The sequence below is a fragment of the Carcharodon carcharias genome, chromosome 7 (genome assembly GCF_017639515.1).
Source record: "Carcharodon carcharias isolate sCarCar2 chromosome 7, sCarCar2.pri, whole genome shotgun sequence".
NCBI classification, from domain to species: Eukaryota; Metazoa; Chordata; class Chondrichthyes; order Lamniformes; family Lamnidae; genus Carcharodon; species Carcharodon carcharias.
In genome coordinates this window covers 38,448,700-38,467,318 of record NC_054473.1, presented here as the reverse complement: position 1 = coordinate 38,467,318, position 18,619 = coordinate 38,448,700, and the positions used below count along the sequence as shown (strand labels likewise).

Here is an 18,619-nt window from a genome sequence, read left to right as displayed (position 1 = left end):
AAGACAGTAGATTTTCCTAAAGGGGCATTAATGAACCAAATGGGTTTTTGTGACAATCACAATATTTTATGGTCATCATTATGGAGACTAGCTTTTAATTCCAGATTTATTAATTTAATTTAAACTCCACCAGCTATCATGGTGGGATTTGAATCCTTGTCCACAGGGCATTAGCCTTGGCCCCTGGATTGTTAACCTGGTGACATTGCCAGTATGCCACTGCCTCCCCTCACAGGACTGCCCTATTTTTGTTCTCTGTTGTATATTCTTTATAACTTGATTTTAAGTAATCAAATTTTTTCCAAAATTATTCTGTGCTTAAGGATTGAAGGTGAAAGATATGATACCATGTTCAAAAAAGAAGCCATTTTGCCTGACCATATTTTATAAGCAAACTTCTAAGGGACAATTTTCTGAATGCCAATTATAGGAAGGGCAGCATGCATTCATCAAATCATTTGAATGGACAGAAAATCATGAGCAGCCAATCCACAATTTCCTGATGTACATTGTTTATAGGTCAGACTCCCTACCACTAATGAACATTTATATAATAGTCATTTAGAGACAGAGTCTATAATATGGGATGAAGATAATGAATACTTAGAATGGCATAGGGTGATTAGGCACAGTGAACATGAATTTCTAAAGGACAGTTTGTGCTTGACTAATGAAAGCGACTTAATTATTCGAGAATATTGATAAAGGAAATACAGCAGGTATTCAGACAATTCCAGCATCTTTAAAAGAACATGGATGTGAGTAAGGGCAGGGAAATTGAACTAGAGTTGATTGATCCATTTAAAGAGCTGATGGTGGCAGATGTGGGCTGAATGGCCCCCCTCTGTACTTTAGTTTCCATGATTCTTCAAGTGAAAAACTTCAAGGCAATTAACTTCCTTGGTGCCAGATTCCGTATTATCTTTGGATTAATCTCGCTGCAAAAAGAATGCAATCTGAACGTCCATAAATATTTTGCAAAATTCTCAACAGATTACATGCCAAGCCAAAGGCTCTCCTACATCTTACCTAGTGTGGATGGATATTGCATCTGTAAAGGGTTCTCAGTGGTCAGAGAAAAGGGACACAGTTATGGCAGGTGTCAGCGTTTGACATTCATTGCCTGGTTTGATATTTGCCAGATTCCTTCCTGACTAACTAGGCAACACATGTGTGGAACAGATGAGCAAAGAGAACATGTTCTTTTTCAAACAGCAAACAGATAGATTGCATTTAACAATAGTTTGGCTGGCTCTTGATTTTTCCATCTTCAAATATAAGGTCAAACAGTTGGTTGACTGATAGCACAAAGTGATCAAATAAGAGTTGGATGGCAAAATACTCTGAACATTGTGTGTCACTACAATATCTGAAAATATATCTTTATTGGTCCAACATTTGACAAGAGCAGAGAATTGACTACTTTTCTGAAAATTAAAACAGCACAACCTTGCTAGTGGGCTCATCAGGGAGTGGCAAAGCAGATAGTCAAGAAATGGTATTGCAGACAGATAGGTCACTTCGTCGTGAAAGAAAATAGGAAACTGAGCAGCTTCAGCTCCAGGAATAAAGCCAACAGAGTCATCCCTCAAAGGTCTATGAATAAGATATTAAAAAACAGTTCCATCCTTCTTTTCTTTCCATTGATTTCATAGACCAGTAAGGCCTTCATTTATTTAGTGCATATTAACCTCTCCAAAATATTCCAACTTTCTTCACATGCAATGGATTGTATTGAAATTGAGGTGATTGTTCTTCACAAGGGAAATTTGGCAAGTAATTTTGTATGCAGCAAGATCCCACAAATGGCAATTAGACATGGGACTAATTCATCTGTTTTTGCAGATGTAGTTAAGGGAAGGATTCTGGCCAGGACACTGAGCGAACTTCTTGCTCTTTTTGAATAGCACCATGGACCTTTGCTCATTGAATGCATGGCTTTCAAACTGCCACTAACAACTGGACATGTTTTCTCTGTCCTTATTGTATGGGACACTTCCCAGAGAGGAAAAGAGTTTTGATTCTGCAGCATCCTATTTACAAATAAAAATTGGTTATTATAAGAGACATTGTTTTCTAAATGGTAAGTTCATTATTGCCATGAGCATTCTCTTCCACTGCAACTAGAATGCTAATCAGTCAAAAAAAAATAACAGTGGATGTTTAGGGAGGAGACTTAAATGGCAGAATGTGACAAGTGATATTCCCAAGGGTCTGTACTGGGGCAATTATCATATGTGACTTGGATAAAGGAATAGAGAGCCGTTATCTTTGTTAACTGGTTACACTAAGTTAAGTTGCCTAGTAACTATAGTAGATGGAAATAGGAACTTGCACAGATATATAATGAAACCACTACACCTTCAAGGTTTATTCAAAATTCCAGACAGAAAAGATGTTAAAATAATGCTCGCATAGAATGTGAGCTCAGTCCAGGTATAGTGGACAAAACTGTGACACATGGAGCTCAATGTGGCAAAGAATGAGGTCATCCACTTTGGGCATGTGAAGGTAGATCAATGTATTTTCTAACTGATGAGAAACAAGAAACTATGGTTGAGCAGAGACATTTAAGAGTCCAAGTACAGAAATCACTGAAAGCTAGTGGACAGGTACAAAAAATAATTGGATCCTATGAAAGGAAAACTTTGGACAAAGCCACATTAGGGAAAGAAGTGCTGGGTTGCCAATGGAATGCATTCCCCACATCTTCCAGTTAGCATTGCAAAACCAATGATAAAGTAGAAAGCCACTCAGCTGCCAATCTATTTTCCTCTTCAAAGGTTAAATTAAAATCAATTACAATAGAAAGCATTTGTGGGGCTATACCTGGACTGAGCTCACATTTTATGTGAGCATTATTTTAACATCTTTTCTGTCTGGAATTTTGAATAAACATTGAAGGTGTAGTAGATTCATTATACCTCTGTGCAAGTTCCTGTTTCTCTATACCTCTGATTTGACTGGGTTTAAAGCAATTTGAGTTGCTCAAAAGAAAATTTCAGAATGAGTAACAATGTATTATAATAATTTATGGACATCTTTTTATAATGCCTGCTTATATGTAATCCCGATGTAGTTTTCCTTGCACTTTCTATTGTTAGGAAATTGCTTTATAAACACCAAGAGCTATTCAAGATACCATTGCTGGCCTCTTGCACAATCCCAATTATAATTACTCCACAACTGGTGGCTGTGCCTTCAGTTGACTAAGCCTCAAGCTCTGGAATTCCCCACCCTACACCCCTCTGCCTATCTACCTCGCTTTTCCCCTTTAGGACACTACCTACCTCTTTAACCAAGCTTTTAACAATCTGACCTAATAACCCCTTATGTGGATTGGTGTCATATTTAGTTTTGTAATGCTCTGTGAAATGCCTTGGTATATTTTGTTGCGTTAAAGTCGCTATATAAATATAAGTTGTTGATGGTGTTTTTCCACAGAGCATGAAAAGGCCTCAAGCCTTTTATTAGTTAATGCAGATACTGTATTTTAGATTGTGCTGCATATTCTATCTCCATATACTTGTACCACAATCTTCTGGTGGAAAACTCTGGTAACCTTGTCCCAAAATATATTACCATTGAAGACTGATCAGTAAGCATGCTATTGTGAATAATTTATCTCTCAACAATAGGTATATGAATAGATTCAAGTTGCTATTTTATCCTGTAGAAAATTCCATTTCTAAGATGAGTAATATTAAAGGCCGGAATTTTGTCAGGCTGACGGGGACCTCAGCCACCATTCAAAGAACAGGTGGTGAATCTCCATCAGTTCCGCATCTGGAATACTCTGTGCTGTTTTGGTCTCCACATTTAGAAAGGATATACTTGCAGGTTGAGATGAGGGGTTATCCTATGATGGGAGTCTAAATAAATTGGGCTTATATACTCTGGTGTTTAGAAGAATGAGAAGTGGTTTCATTGAAACCTGCAAAATTCTGAAGAGGCTTGAAAAGGTAGATGCTGAGAGGTTGGTTATAACGTAGGGAAGTGTGATGTTATTCGCTTGGTCCTAGAAAAGCAGAATGTCTTTTGAAAGGTGTGAACTTTGTAAATGTTGATGTTCAAAGAGACTTGGGTGTGCTAATAGAAGAAACACAGATAGTTAGCATGCAGGTGCAGCAAGCAATTAGGAAGGCAAATGGCATGTTGGCCTTTATTACAAGGGGATTGAAGTACAAGAATAAAGACTTCGTGCTACAATTGTACAGGGTTTTGGTGAGGCCACCTCTGGGATACTGTGCGTAGTTTTGGTCTCCACATTTTAAGAAAGGATATACTTGCACTGGGGTGGTACAGTGAAGGTTCACTAAATTGGTCCCTGGGATGAGGGGGCTGTGAATAAATTGGGTTTATATTCTCTGGAATTTAGCAGAATGAGAGGTGAACTCACTGAAATATACAGAATACTGAAGGGTCTTGATAGGATAGATGCTGAGAGATTGTTTCCACTGCTTGGGGAATCTAAAGCACGGGGGCACAGTCTCAGGGTAAAGATGATTTAGGATTGAGATGAGGAGAAATTACTTCACTCGAAGGTTTGTGAATCTTTGGAATTGTCTATCCCAGAGGGTTGTGGATGCTCCTTCATTGAAAGCTATATAAGGCTGGGATAGACAGATATTTGGTCTCTCAGGTATTAAGGGATATGGGGCCGGTAGGAAAATGGAGTTGAAGTCCAGGATCAGCCATGATTGCATTGAAAGGTGAGCAGGCTCGACAGGCCATAAGGTCTATTGCTCCTATTTCATGTGTTTTGTGGGGGAGGCCCGATGGAATCAAATGCCCTTCAGGCACTTAAGTGGCCATGGTCAGACCTTACCAGCAACTGAGTTCCCTCGCAGCACAAGTCCCAACCGCAGAGATCTGCTGGCCAATCAAATGCTCTAGCAGGAGTGGTGGCTGGTGCCAGCATTGCATTCACCAGAGGCCCAGGTTGAAGGTGAGTGAAGACGGGATGGGGCTTGTATGATTGTGGTCGCACGGCAAGGGAGACAGAGGAAAGGGTAGCGGGTGGCTTTCAGCTAATAACCCTCGCTCGAGGCCAAGTCCCTTGATCGGGCATAGAGTTCCTGACTATGAAGGACGCCAGGGAAGCCTCTGACAAACCTGATTGCCATGCAGCCTCCACTTAATCCTTGAGGCACCACAAGGTTGCAGTAAGCTTAGTGCCAATTGCTTCATTAATGAGTCTAATTCTGTCTTGCCGGGGATCCTGCATCAGCCCCTTCCGCCCTCCCACTTAATCATGGGAGGTTTTCGCGCCGCCGGGAGACTGAAGCGGTGCCTCTCCTGAGATTAAATGGACCCGGCCGCCATGATTCCCGCTGAAACAGGCTACATTAAATCCAGCCCAACTTTACACCATGTCACAACATTACAAATGTTATTCATAGATCTAACAAACCCTGACATCCGCGATTAAAAAGACAAACACTGCATAACTCTCCTGAATCGAGCATTTCACTCAATTTTCCAATTACAAAAATTAAACCAAAATGTTGTCTGGCGAGCCATTATGACTTTGCTTTATTACATAGTGTTTGTGATTAGGTAAATTGTCTAGCAGCAACTGAAAGCTTTAATATATTGTGTGTGTTTCTCTTGAGAATTTTTTTTTGCTGAGTGATTATCTGGTTTTCACTCTCCTGTGGTTAAACAACGAGAAATGTTTTGATCAGCCGCTCCTAGCATCAATACAGCGACATTTCTGCAATTCTGAAAGTTTTGTTTCCAAACATTGTGCACATTTGATATGAATTCTGGCGGCGGTTTGCAGATCTCGGCTGCTTTCAGCTGATCCCTCAGAAAAGTCAAAACGTCATGAAAACTGCAATTGACAAACAAATAATTAAAGGAGTTACATCCTGTTTAGAGATACGACTATAAACTGAGCAGTGTTCCCTTTTGTTTTCCTAAGGTGGACCGCCTTCCAACAGCCATTAAAACAGTTAGTTTGATTAGAAACCTCTATTTAGTGTAAAATATCACCCTTGTAATATGCTATTGCTGTAAACCCGAAAACCTTAGCCTTAGGGGACAAGATACCACAGCGATTTCTCCCTCCCTCTGTCTCCCACCCTTTCCGGAAATAAGGCCGTCTGTAATTACAGCATTGGAGCTGCATTAGGAACTGAACGACACCGAAGGAGACCAGAGTATGAGGCATAGGCTCTGCCAATAAAAGATGATAAGAAATCCAACGATCCTGTGGCTTTGATACTGAAGTCGGTCGTATGAAACGATTCTAATTTATCTTCTTGTAGCAGTTGTGTGTTGAAACTGCCGACCTTGATGTGATGTAATTCAATGATGAGACGACATTTCTCTGAACGCAGCCCGAGTTGGACTATTTTCCACTAACTTCATTTGCAACTTCCTGGATGTTGGAAAGTTCAGTGATCAGAGTCGCTGACTGTGGGGTAGCAGCCTTCGCTTGTTCTCTCATGCAGCCTTGAACCGTGAAATGAAGCTTTTCCAGTTCCCTAAAATAAGATGCCCAGAATAAACACAGGGGTTCGTTATGTTGCCTTACTGTTTGTCCCAAAGTAACATTGGAACAAACTATGGGGAGTTGGGGGTGGGTGGAGGAGGTTTGCGGAGAGACACAATGTTTTTTTTTTGAGCAATTTTAACATGCTAATCAGTTGTGAACCTTGATCTAGGTCATATATGATATGACATCTAAAGTCAAGGATGTCCAGCATGCGGCCCACGAGCTCTTGTCCTCCAAAGCCCAAAGCAACCTTGGTCTGATTTGTGTTTACATTTCTCGCTCACTGCTTCAGTTTGTTCGAATTTTCTGCGCCTGGAGTTTTGGAGAAGGCTCTTTGCTCATGTAATTGTCTCGCTGATCGATAAATCAGATCACTAGCATCTCTAACTGCCAGCAACTTGATACATGGGTAAATTAATGATATCAAACTAAAGTACATCACCAAGCTCCGTGTTACCCGAGTATGTAAGCAAGAACCAAGTTTGGGTACCTCCCATCTACTGGGCCTTTTCATATCTTCCCATGGCTTCACCCTGCATTGCCTATAGATTGTAATGGGGGTGGTGGGGGTTCCTTCCGTTGTAATTGGGCAATTAGGGATGGGCAATAAATGCCGGCCCAGCCAGCGAAGCCCACATCCCGTGTACGAATACAAAAAAATGCCCCAGAAACATGAACCCATGGTTGCATGATTTTAAAAAAATCATCGATAACACACATTCCTTATTGCGCAAGTTTGTAACAAACACTATAATTACCTGGTTACAGCTTACTCCCCATTGTAATGTGAGTGAAATTGTCAGCTCCATGCAGCATTGCTGTGGTTTTCAATCGCTCACTTTTAGAATAACTTCTCGTTTTGTTTGAAAAAAATGCTCAACGCTAATTGAGAAATCGACCGTCGCTCTCCCGACGCCGGAGGGGCGCTTTCTCCAGCTGCCCACCGCCCCCCCCCCCCCCACCCCGTCTTTGTGTGGTGCCGGGCACAGGGGGCAGCCCAGCTTGAAGCCTCGGCTCTGCCCAGAGCCCGGGTGGCGGGCGGGCGGGCTGGGCTGACGGGCGGGCGGGCTGAGCTGGCGGGCGGGGAGGGAGGCGCGCATGCGCCCCGCTCGCCCGCGGGAGGAGCCAGAGCTTCCGAGTTGGAGAGGAGAAGGAGCCCGAGTGAGAATCAGAGCGGACAGGTGAGGGCGAGAGGGACCGAAGCGCCGAGAAGCCAGTGGCGGAGAACGATCCTTGTGGGAAGCGCGCAGCCTTTGCCTGAGCTGCCCCTTGCTGCAGACGCGAGTGGATTAATGTGCTGGGCTTGGGGCTCCTGGAGCAGGTCCGGAGGGTGAGAGCCGCACAGAGGAGCTCAGCAAATACTTTCGTGGCTGCAATCAGGGGGTGGGGAGGTGGTTTGGGGTGGGGGGGGGGGGGGGAGGAGGTTGGGGGTGGAAGAATCTCCAAACTCCGGAGCACTGCCTTCTGAGCACAGCCTCAGAATGTCAGGAAGGACTTCTGGACCATGCTTGCGAGGCACTTTGCTATCAGCGATTTGGGTTTTTTAACGGCTGCAAAATCCGAGCACACACACACACACAAAAAAACTTCACTTGGACTGGAAAAAGGAAACCTTCCCGAAGCTTGCCTATTTGAAACCTGTGCCAGCGGAGATCAAGAGTGTGTGTGTGTATGTGTTGTGTGTGTGCGGGGGCTTGGAAAGGGGGGGGGGGGGGGGGGGGCGGGGGGGAGGTGGGGGGAAGCTGGGGTAAAGCGCTAGAAGTTTATTGCTGACGATCTGGCCAAAGGCATTTTGTTCCTGAATATTTTATTTCTTCCAAAGTGTTTCCGCACATCACGCCCACAGTTTGTTAGGAGCACTAATTATTTCTATTGCAGATGGACATTGTTGTAAATAACCTTCATTCCTTGGAAGAGAACTAAGTGGCGGTATTCTCCGTTTGCACCAGTTAAAAAAGGACTGCGGTTGAGACGCTTAATTCATTGATCCGGGTTTAAATCATTCGATCTGAAAGGCAATTTTCATCGTGTTGATCCTCGGAGCCCTTACGCCAAGGACATCCCGTGCTTAACCCGTTTCATGCTTTGGTGATAGGGATCAAGACGTTAAGCACAAGATCAGCGCAGAGGAATTACCTGCTTGATACTGTAATCTTGGATTACTTGGTGACCGCTTTGCCAAAGAAATATGGGGGTAGGTCTGCCTTGAGACTGCAGCATCGTTCGTGGCTCTTTTTTAGGCGGAGATGTACATTTTGTTATTGTTCTGTTATGAAGGGACTCTTGCAACTATGCTCTGCGCAGCCTTTTGTATAAGCGTGTAGGAGCTGTGTGAATAGTGACCATTTCTAACATCGGGTGTAACAGTAAACTAACATCAGGCACTACAAGTGTGTGCTGGCTCTAACTTTAGTCGGGAACCTTGCTTCTTGCTTCAGTACTGTATAAAAATTACAGAGCCTTTTGCTGACACTTAAGTGGCTTTTAGAAGTTGCATACGGGCAGATTGCGATTGATACGCCATCTGAGAGCTTGATATAACTTTGAAGCGCTCACTAACACCATCTCAAGGGTTCTTTAGTTTTAATTATTGCGCCTACTTTTATACGACAGGATGTAATAACAATACCATGATTTGAAGTCCAGCAGAGAACTCGTTTCAACTTGGATAAACATGCACATTGTTTCAAATGGTAGAGCAGGTATTGCAGTCCACGCAGCGTATAAATGTTCCACTTCCTTTCTAGGATGTACAGTACTTACTCATGACGTGAAAACACGGAGTGTGTGCTTAATTACATTTTAAATATTTGAAATGTTACAAATATATTTTTCATTCTGAGTGGGTAGTAACCTGTGTTGCCAAACGGTGTGCAGCTCCATCTAGTGTGGAGTTCTCTTTGTGCGATAGTTTCTCTCCAAAAAAACCCCTCTCAGGTTAAATCTTTTTAAGCACGCACAGTTACAGCTAAAAAGCCACAGAAAGCTCAAAAGACTATTTTAAAAATGTCACAGAAAGCACCATAACGCCAAGGGATTGTATACTAACAAGGCGGATCTGATGCAAACAAACGCTTTACTTCCCCATCAGACATCAGGTTGAAAACCAAGTGGTGATTTTAAATCCCACTTAAGGGGCCCCTGTCAGTTTGGAAAAAGTGGAAAACTATAACTACACCAAGCTGCTCCCATGCCATGATTCCTAATTTTTCAACATGCCCACTGCTGCCGAAAGAGCAACAACCCGTGACTAGAACGAATATGATTTGGTTTACAACCTGTTAATTTCACGATTTTAATTAAGTGCCAAAGAAAATTGAGCCGTCCACTAGTCTCAGATGACCAGTGAGTTGAAGTACTTGTTAACCCCAGCCAGTGCTTGCTGACCCCGGGTACGCTGGACTTCGGAAAGATTGTGATTTGGAGTTTGGCAAAGAATGACAGATAAAATGTATGTGTTCAGAAACCACGGCATTTCAAACAAAATCAAAGTTTGGCCGAGTGGACAAAGGCAAGGCCTGGATTTTCTAACAGCTTCAAATAAAAATGAAATTGGTGCATTTGAAGTTAGTGCATTCTGAGTGCCGTGGAAACGACATTCACATATCTACGCGGAAACATAATCATTTAGAAAGAAAGCAACGATTAAAATGCAAGATATTCTTAGTTTGCAGAGATCGCATGGCTGGAATTCCACATTTATCAGGAAACCACAATGTCTAAAACACTAGCTGCTCAGTCGATTGAACCAAGCGGAATGAAGGGCTTGACTGAACTGATCATTCGCACTATAAAAAAGCGCAACAGTACTTTCCAGAACGATTGAAATACTTTGCCTGTAGGACATTGAGGTTGTTTGTCTTTTAAGGCTTCCGGATGATCACGAATTAAACGCTAATGACTTAAGCAAAACATAATAAAATAGTCGAATGAAGCAGCTTTTCGCTCCCACTCCCCAAGCTTTATTTACAGACGCAGGACGAGTTTAAAATAAAAATACTTGCATTATTATTATTTCAGTCGGACCTTAATCTTTACAATGGCCTTGATTCGTAAAATTGGCCGACTCACTTTTAATGGGGTTGTACATGTATAAACGAATCCCACATATCTCAAATTAGAGGGGTTTAGGCATTAATGGGGGACATGTCTTAAGAAGCAGTGAGTTGCTTGCGCTCGGGTGGAGGAAGAAGGGGTCTTGTTAACAGAAGTAATTTATAACCGAATAGCAATCCCGAGTCTCTGAAATAGTAAGCTATTGTTACTGTTGATTGGTGGGTTGGGGGGGGGGGGGGGGGGGCGAGGAAGGAGGTGGTGATGGTTGTCAATGGAATCGATAGGCTATCTGCTGTGAGTAGAAATATAGTAGGAATAACGTGCTATAATTGGCTGGTGTTTCTGAATCCCTCAAAGAGAAGGAGGCACTAGCATGGGGGTGGGGGGGAGCGAAGGGGAGACAGATAAGAGCACAGTATAAGATCCCTGCCATTGCAAGCGGGTGAATGTCAATAACTACGTGCTGTGGAGTATGGGTGGCAGGTTCTGCTGTTGGAAGAGGGTTGGAGAGTGGATGTTAGTGGGCGCGGTGAACCCTGTCTTCGGGACTTGTGTTACTAGTGATGGCTATCTTGTCTCCCCCCGCCATACCACACACCTCCCCCCCACCTTTATAAACTGCAAAACAAGCCCCAAGTGAATCGCCAAAAAGAGACTTTTTTTAGTAGCTGTTGAATAATTGAGACTAATTTCTCCAAAAGATGCTTTCAAACAAAAAAAAAGCTTAGTTTTCTGTTTCCTGCTAGATAATCACTACTTCCAAAATTCAACAGCTTTGCATATTAATTTTAATAATGATTATTGTCCCGACAATGCTTGAGACTTGTTTATTTTTTGTAAATGTAAGGACATCACATCCCACTAACTACTCCTGCCTCCTTAACTGGTTTTGTTTACATTTTAACTGGACAGTCAAAGTTACAATGCCAGTAACTTTGTAGAAATTTATCTGAGCGAAACATTTTCGCTTATAAAACAGTTAAAACGGTATTTCTAAATTGCTTATTAAAATGATTAGCGCTGCATATGTTGAAACGGACCCTGTACGATTGAAAGAATGCAATGTAACAAGTATACTATATATTTAAAACCCATATTTCAGTTTAAGCCGTGTGACATGTCCATTTGAACCAATGCAATCTACTCCCCAACATTAAAAAAATAAGTTGAATTTGAAAGTAGTTAAATTTTGGGGGGAGTGCAGCAATTGCATTTAATTCACAATTTTGGCGAAGGTCTCTTTTCGATTAATGTTGGTGAAAAAGAGAGTGGGAAGTATTCTGGAGTTACACAGCCGGGAAGTGAGCAGTGTCCTCACTGGGCTCCATTGGCATTCAGAGATGCTTTGTGTTCGGGGGTGGACTCCCTCCCTCCCGTTCGATCATTCAAGGGGAAAGGGAGCCCCCGTGTGTTGAACACGGGACGTTTGGAACCCAGCCCGAAGCTGATTTTGAAAATTCGGTCGGTCTTCACCACTTTGACGGGAAGTTCGGGGGAGGTTAGGTTCCACACTTTGAAACTAAATTTCTTACAGCCACCGATTTTTCATACAAATCCTCCGCATTTGTTTAACATATTAAATAGATTCAGACTGAACACACATCCTCTACGATTCTCCTTTCTCCGAGTTAACCTTACTCTGGTAGTTCCCTTTTCAGCGTTGTGATTTTCAAATAATCGCCGATTTCAAAACAGCGAAATAATGAAAGAAATGGCTGTAGAAAATGTAAATAAATACCCTCAGGATATCCTTTGAAAAGCTCCTGCATGAAAACCCCAAATGAATACGGTTGAATTCGCGTCTCTCATTTTGATCGTTATCATATAATCGTATTACGGAAGTAAAGTTTGTATCGTAAGGAAACCTCATCCATCCACTTTCTGCGAGTTGCGGTGCAGCCGTCTGCCCGAGCTGTACAAAGTGGTCGCTGGCTGGAAACCTCATTGAGTCCTTCTCTATAAATTGACAGCTGAACGCCCCTAGTTTTCCGGCACCAGCACCTCGTGTACATAGGCGATGGTTTCGATATTGCTTTTCAATTTGGCTTTGGACATTGGAATTTTCAGATAAGTAAGTGTAACTGGAGACAGGTTTAGTGATAAATGAATAGGCTGTGGCATCTTGGTGATTGATATCGGGATACGGATATAAGGTGAAGTTGATCTGTGCTCCATCATGTTTGGGAACTGGACAGGAACAAACTCGGTAAAGATGTTTGGCCGGCAGTCTGTTATCTCCTTCCCCTCTTCCCACTTCTAAAAAAAGGCATCCTTAAATTGGTCGTGAAAAACTGATACTACTAGCATTTTAAGAATATTAAAAGCTAACAGAAAGGTCACAGGAATGGGATGTGCAGATAGCTCCATTTGAACGGTAGAAGCGGCATAAAGAGGCCACCAAGTCCAATGGTTGTCCGCGGGCCTGTAGTAATAAATGGTTCCTGTTCCAGAACTGATGAGTGTAGGGCACTACTGAACCATATAGGTGTAAATAATTCTTCGTTCGGTGTCTTACTTGTCAATCATTATCCCCATTTCCCTCTGTCACTGGTTGTAATTTGGAAATCAGGACTTTAGAGATGCATTGGAGTGTGTTCTGTAACCTCCACCCAGCTGATGTGATTGAATCAGTTTCCTGTTTAAATATTTCTGCTTAAGAAGATATTTACATAACTTTTTGATGCTCTTCTAACATGTACTAAGTGCACTTAGTACATTTTATATAAACAAATATTGTGACTAGCGGTAGTGCACTTATCTAGCATTGATTATCATCAAACAGCCAGGGAAGGACGGTTGACTCCGTACAATCCTATCATCTGTTAATGTATCAGGTTGCAGTCTGAGTATTTCAGTGATAAAACATAAAAAGCAGTACAGAGCCCACAGAACATGTTATCTATCGGCCTAAACACTGGAATTTAACGTGAGCCGTACTGCTCACTAAAATATTAGGGACCCCGGTGAAATTGAATTTATTTTTATATCTCTATCTGGAACCTCCGTTACCGTAAACTGCCTCTGGGCACAGAGACAAATATTTCATGCTTGATGATTTTATGTTTATATTTCTTTTTTTAACCATAAGGTCAGTTTTCCACAAAACAACTTCTTTGGTTCTCTTCAGGGTGAGTTCGTTTGTTAGAAGTAGTCCTTAAAATATTCGGCTATACGCAGATGTTTTCTCGAGGCAAAGTAAAAACGTTACCTCAGTTGCGTCAGGCCAATTTTACTCTTAATGTTTCAAATGATTACATTGATCTTCATCATTGTGATCAAAGGCAGATATTATATACCTTTTTAAAAAGTGTATTTGAACACTCCTGTATGTAGTAGCTAATAAATTCTATAATTTTAATAGTACAACTGTGTGATCACACCGTTTACTTTCCTCTCACCATTTAAAAGGGGCTTTTGTGTTGCAATATAAACTAAGTTTACATTGACTAGCATCTGTCAATTAGTTCAATACTATCACAACCTCTTGGTTTAAAGTTCACACTTAATTTCGGAAATTATTTCGAGAGGTTTCAATTATCTTTAGAAAGTTTGGAAGGCAGAGCTAGCGTTTGGAGCTTTATTGTAGTCAATTAGTCGGTAGTTTGTGGCACATGTTGGTGCATAGAATCTGCTTCTCAAAACGAAGATGCGCTCAAGATTAGAGAAGTTTACCTTTCTGTTTCAAACTATTTTCAGTACTGGTTGATTAAATGTTTACACCTTGCTATCTAGTCGCTTGTAAACGCCCTGTAACATGCCCTTTGTCTCAAATTAGTCTACACTAGGTCGGTTGTTGCGAAAATCAATGTCCCAGATTTCTCTCCTAATAAACTTTTAAATATTTGATCCAATGCAATATTTTAACACCTATACAAAACGCAGTACTTCGCTTTCAGCAGTTTGAAGTAATGATATTAACATTCAAATATTTCAAATTCTTCTTCCACTTATTTTCTCATGAGTGAATATGGGCGATAAGTGAAGGCTACGTAAGAAAAAACTGCTGACAGATTTTTAACCTTTCCGTGTTCATTTGTATTATAGTTTTTGCACAGAGGAGGACAGGAACACCTGCCCCTCATAATCAAGAAACGAGGTTCATGCGCTGTTGCAGACCTTTCATTGGCCTGCAAATAATACCTGAAAAGTGGGTGGGGAAATTCCAATGAATTTTGGGCGCAAACGACTTTCTTTAAGTTTACCTTGAGGAAGTCAGAGATATTTATAACAGTGTTATTCTAATCTCTTGTGACACCATAGATTGCTTTTTGGTCCAAAATTAAAGCTGCCTGAAAATGGACTCTATTAAACTCTGCCGGTAAATGGAGGGAATAAAATATCTAATTTCCATTCTTAAATAACTTTCTTTAATGCTTAGCAATATTTAGAGAGAGTACCTGTTGAGAGCAGCGGACCTATTTGCTGCAATACATTTATTTTCAGACTGAACTAAACCAGACGGTATTGTAAAATGATATGAGGCATGACGTTCTCTTTATAATTCTTGGAGTGCTCCCTGTTACCAATGGTAAAAAAAATATTTCTTGCATCCAGTATTCTTCTTGGGTTAACCGAAAGCTGATTTGCAGGGCGGGTGTTTCGCGAGATGCTTGAAACTGAAAGATCATTTTCTAGAGGAGAGGCACTGATGCAGTACCTCAATATTCAGTATTACACCACATGTGGGTATATTTCAAACAGACGAGGTTAATTATTCGCCATTAATTAATCTATTGGCAAAATACTGTTCCGTTTTAAGTTTGTGGAAAGCTGTATTACCTTTACTATACTAAGAGAGATGTTATGTTAATAAATGGGCGAGATGAGTGCAACCAATTTCATTATTCAAAATCCTATAACTTGCAGGTATCTATTACAGGCCATAAGAAGAAAGGCTACTAGGAACTTTTAATCTGAAAGCGACGCCTTTGTGTTGGTGCTTTAGTTCAATAGAAGCTCTGCATTAATTTTCTTCCCAGTTAACGGGCTCCTTCTTGCTGTACTCGCTCCGCATTGCCCTGCCACATTGTCATGATTGTTCAGCATTATGGGTCGGTTGGCAGCAAGTTCTCATACATTTTCACGTCAGAAGTACAACTTGTGAATCAATGCAATCATATCAGCATGCACAGTTCTGGCAAGCAGGCTAAATATTTTACTTTGCAAGTGGATCCGCAATTCACTGCCTGTTCTGTCCATTTGTTTGCTTAGTGGGAGGGTTTTAGTTGAAACCCAAACATTTTAAATGTCACCTAGATATTCGAGAAAGCCCTTTGCTTTATATTTTAATATGCTTGCAAAACGTATTTGATGTTGTACAGCCCTAAGATGGGACGAACTACAAACGTCGTTTGCCCGCTGCCTGCCAAAAGTAGAATGAGATGTTAGAATATGTAAATTGCTGATGAAAACTTATGTCTAACAATTTGATATCATGCTTCACCAATAGAAACCAGCAAGAGGAGTTGTGCAACTCCTGTAGAACTACAGTCTGAAATTGGAAACATGAGCCCAGCTCGGCTGGAAATTGAAAGGGTCTTTAATTTATGGGCGCGGTGCAGTTCTATTTAGGATTAAAAAAAGTTAGCTGCACTGCAGTCTGGTAACATAGAGAACAGATGTTTCTATGGTCGAATTTGATTAAACATTGGTGACGGAAGCATTTATATGGCGTTGTAGAAAATAAAATACTTTAGAAATTTCATACTTTGACAGTTAATTCGGGGTCGACAAAGTGCAGGGAATAAACTAATTATGGAATAAACCAAACCCCTTCAAGTTTTGGCTTAACTTCGCACTAACTAAATACATTTTGGGTGAGTACTTCGTCAGTAAATTTACTTTGTTCCAACGTTGCCAGAGGGTTGATTTAAGTAGCGTTTGTGTTTTGGATGCGGTGTGCGATTTGGATTGTAACCGCCTAGTTTAGCTGTGGCGGATATATTGAGTTGATTTCTATTATATTCGACTGATAGATTTGGGGTTTGTTAACATAAATTATTTTCTGTGTGAGGCACGGCAGATTGTATTTCAGAAAGTGTATGCGTAATTCTAATTCGCAACCGTAACGTTTGTGCACGAGGCTGTGCGCTAGTTGTGGGTCTGCAGGGAAAGGGGGTTGAATTTGAGGTTTAATGTAATGTCCCTCCACCAGAAACGCGGCAGTATGTTCTCTAGGATGGCCCGTGGTTCGACATGTTCTCAATTACCAGCATTCTCCCTGTACATCACAGAGATTTGTTTAGGATGTGACGTGTGTGCACAATAGAAAGTTAATAAAATTGCTTGCTGTGCTGTTTTTTTGTATAACTTTCTTTCAGTCTCCCTATTGCTGCACTTTAAAGTGACGTCGCATCATTATAGACTCTTTTTTCATACGTAAATCTTATCTGTGTTGGAAAGTGACGCTGGCTGACTTTTCCTATATTTAAGTTGTTTTAAATCGTTCGGGAAAATGTTTTAAGATTTTCTAAGTAGTTGCCACCTGCTAGTGAAGTGTTTCTTCCCGGGGGAAACATCCCGCATCAGTTGAGGCATGAACTCAAGTCTTCCGTCCTACTTAGTTAGCCAAAACTGCCTGTGCAAATGGAATAAAAGCCTTACAGAATTTCACTGTAATTCGTCGACCTTCGCTTTTCAAAAAAAATCTGATTAGATCTTTAAATTGACTATCAGAATTCGTTTGTGAAATCTTAAGTAGAGGCTGCATTCCCATCCAATAGTGCAAATATTGTTACAAGTCCTTCTTATAAATTTAAGGAACGACACAATTACTGGAGCAAATAAGAACATTTTTTTTTACAAGAACCACCTATTTAATCTCTTGCTATGAAATCCAGCGGCTTATTTCTTATTACATTTCGGCTTCTTGTACTAAACGGGCTAATGGTTTCGGCCCTCGTGAATATAAACTTCTCTAGACGTCAGGGCTCCCATCTCATTTTGGATCGCTTCTACATAGCCGATCTAATTTGTAACGACCAACTTGTAAAAAGGTCGGCTGAAGGACAGTACCGGCGACTTTAAAGCACAATATGTATTGTTTCACGAAGATTAGAATGATTGAGTGTATTTGGAAGAATCTCATTTCAGTATATGGACAAATCTCTTCCGATGATCTTCTCATGGTGTTTTTATGCTCCCGACTCAAACTAGGAGTTACCACCTCTTGGCAAATATTTACACATAAATTATCACCCCCTTTGAGAATAATTAAGAAGACTTCTCCCTTTTCGCTTGGTTACTTTGGCTATATTTCAAAACTATCAAAGACAACCCCGTGCAGGATCAGTTGAATTCAGTCTTAGCAAACGGGGCTGGGGATGTTGAGAGGCTTGAAATGTACACTTACATAGACTTCTCAAAATGACAGCAACTCTCCAAAGTGACAAGAGTTTTGCCTAACTATGATGTATTAAGGATCAATCTAAGCTAATGTTACTGCTGGTACTTGTCCCAAGTAGGTGATCAGGTCACATTTTAATATTCTTTTCTGTACAGAATATTGCGCCTTTCTTTACCTCATCGAGTCGTTACAGCAGCTTTGTAACCAAATGTTCCTTTTTAAGACTATCTTGTCTGGACTGCAATTGTTGGCCAATTACAGTGATTCAAACACATCTGGTAAATTATTCCAGATGTGTGTGAGCTAGTGTAATTGATGGTCAGCCAATGGGAGATTAGAGATGGTCCTTGAACACAAGGAGCCACCTTTTCATCTAAAGTTACGTGTTAACATTATTGTATTACTAGTCATAATTCTTGTGGACGTTTGTCTATCCTCCCCGGCTTCCTTGATGTGCATGGGTTATGATTTATGTTGTGCAGAGTGGAGGAGAGACAGTGCAAGGAGCGGTTTACACAGCTTTAAAAAGTGCCATGGCCTGGAAGTACCTGCTGGTTACTGCCACTCTCTTATCGGGCTGCAAACAGATCCTAGTAGAAGCAAGCTCGTGGTGGTGAGTTCCACGTTTTTAAAATCTAACGCGCGAATATGCGTTCATTATAAACGTCATCGGTTCATATTTTGTGTCTGAGCTGCATCATTATGGGGCAAAGCCG

At 41.2% G+C, this 18,619-nt stretch overlaps 1 protein-coding gene and 1 long non-coding RNA gene across 3 annotated transcripts in view; one reads left to right on the top strand and one right to left on the bottom strand.

The window, feature by feature from the left end:
- Positions 1-5,517: 5,517 nt before the first annotated feature.
- Positions 5,518-7,443, bottom strand: LOC121280267. The gene is made up of 2 exons (XR_005943579.1): positions 7,261-7,443; positions 5,518-6,491 (listed from the first exon to the last, which is right to left on the bottom strand). It is a non-coding gene; the product is annotated as an uncharacterized LOC121280267 (long non-coding RNA).
- Positions 7,444-7,664: 221 nt separating this feature from the next.
- Positions 7,665-18,619, top strand: part of wnt5a (wingless-type MMTV integration site family, member 5a) — a 41,004-nt gene continuing 30,049 nt past the window's right edge. The window contains exons 1-2 of one of the 2 annotated variants that reach the window (XM_041191891.1): positions 7,665-7,683; positions 18,386-18,516. In XM_041191891.1, the coding sequence (XP_041047825.1) occupies positions 18,437-18,516 (80 nt within the window). In that variant the 5' untranslated portion in view covers positions 7,665-7,683; positions 18,386-18,436. Of the gene's footprint in view, positions 7,684-8,231; positions 8,697-18,385; positions 18,517-18,619 lie in introns of those variants that run through there. The other variant, XM_041191890.1, reaches the window with a different exon arrangement.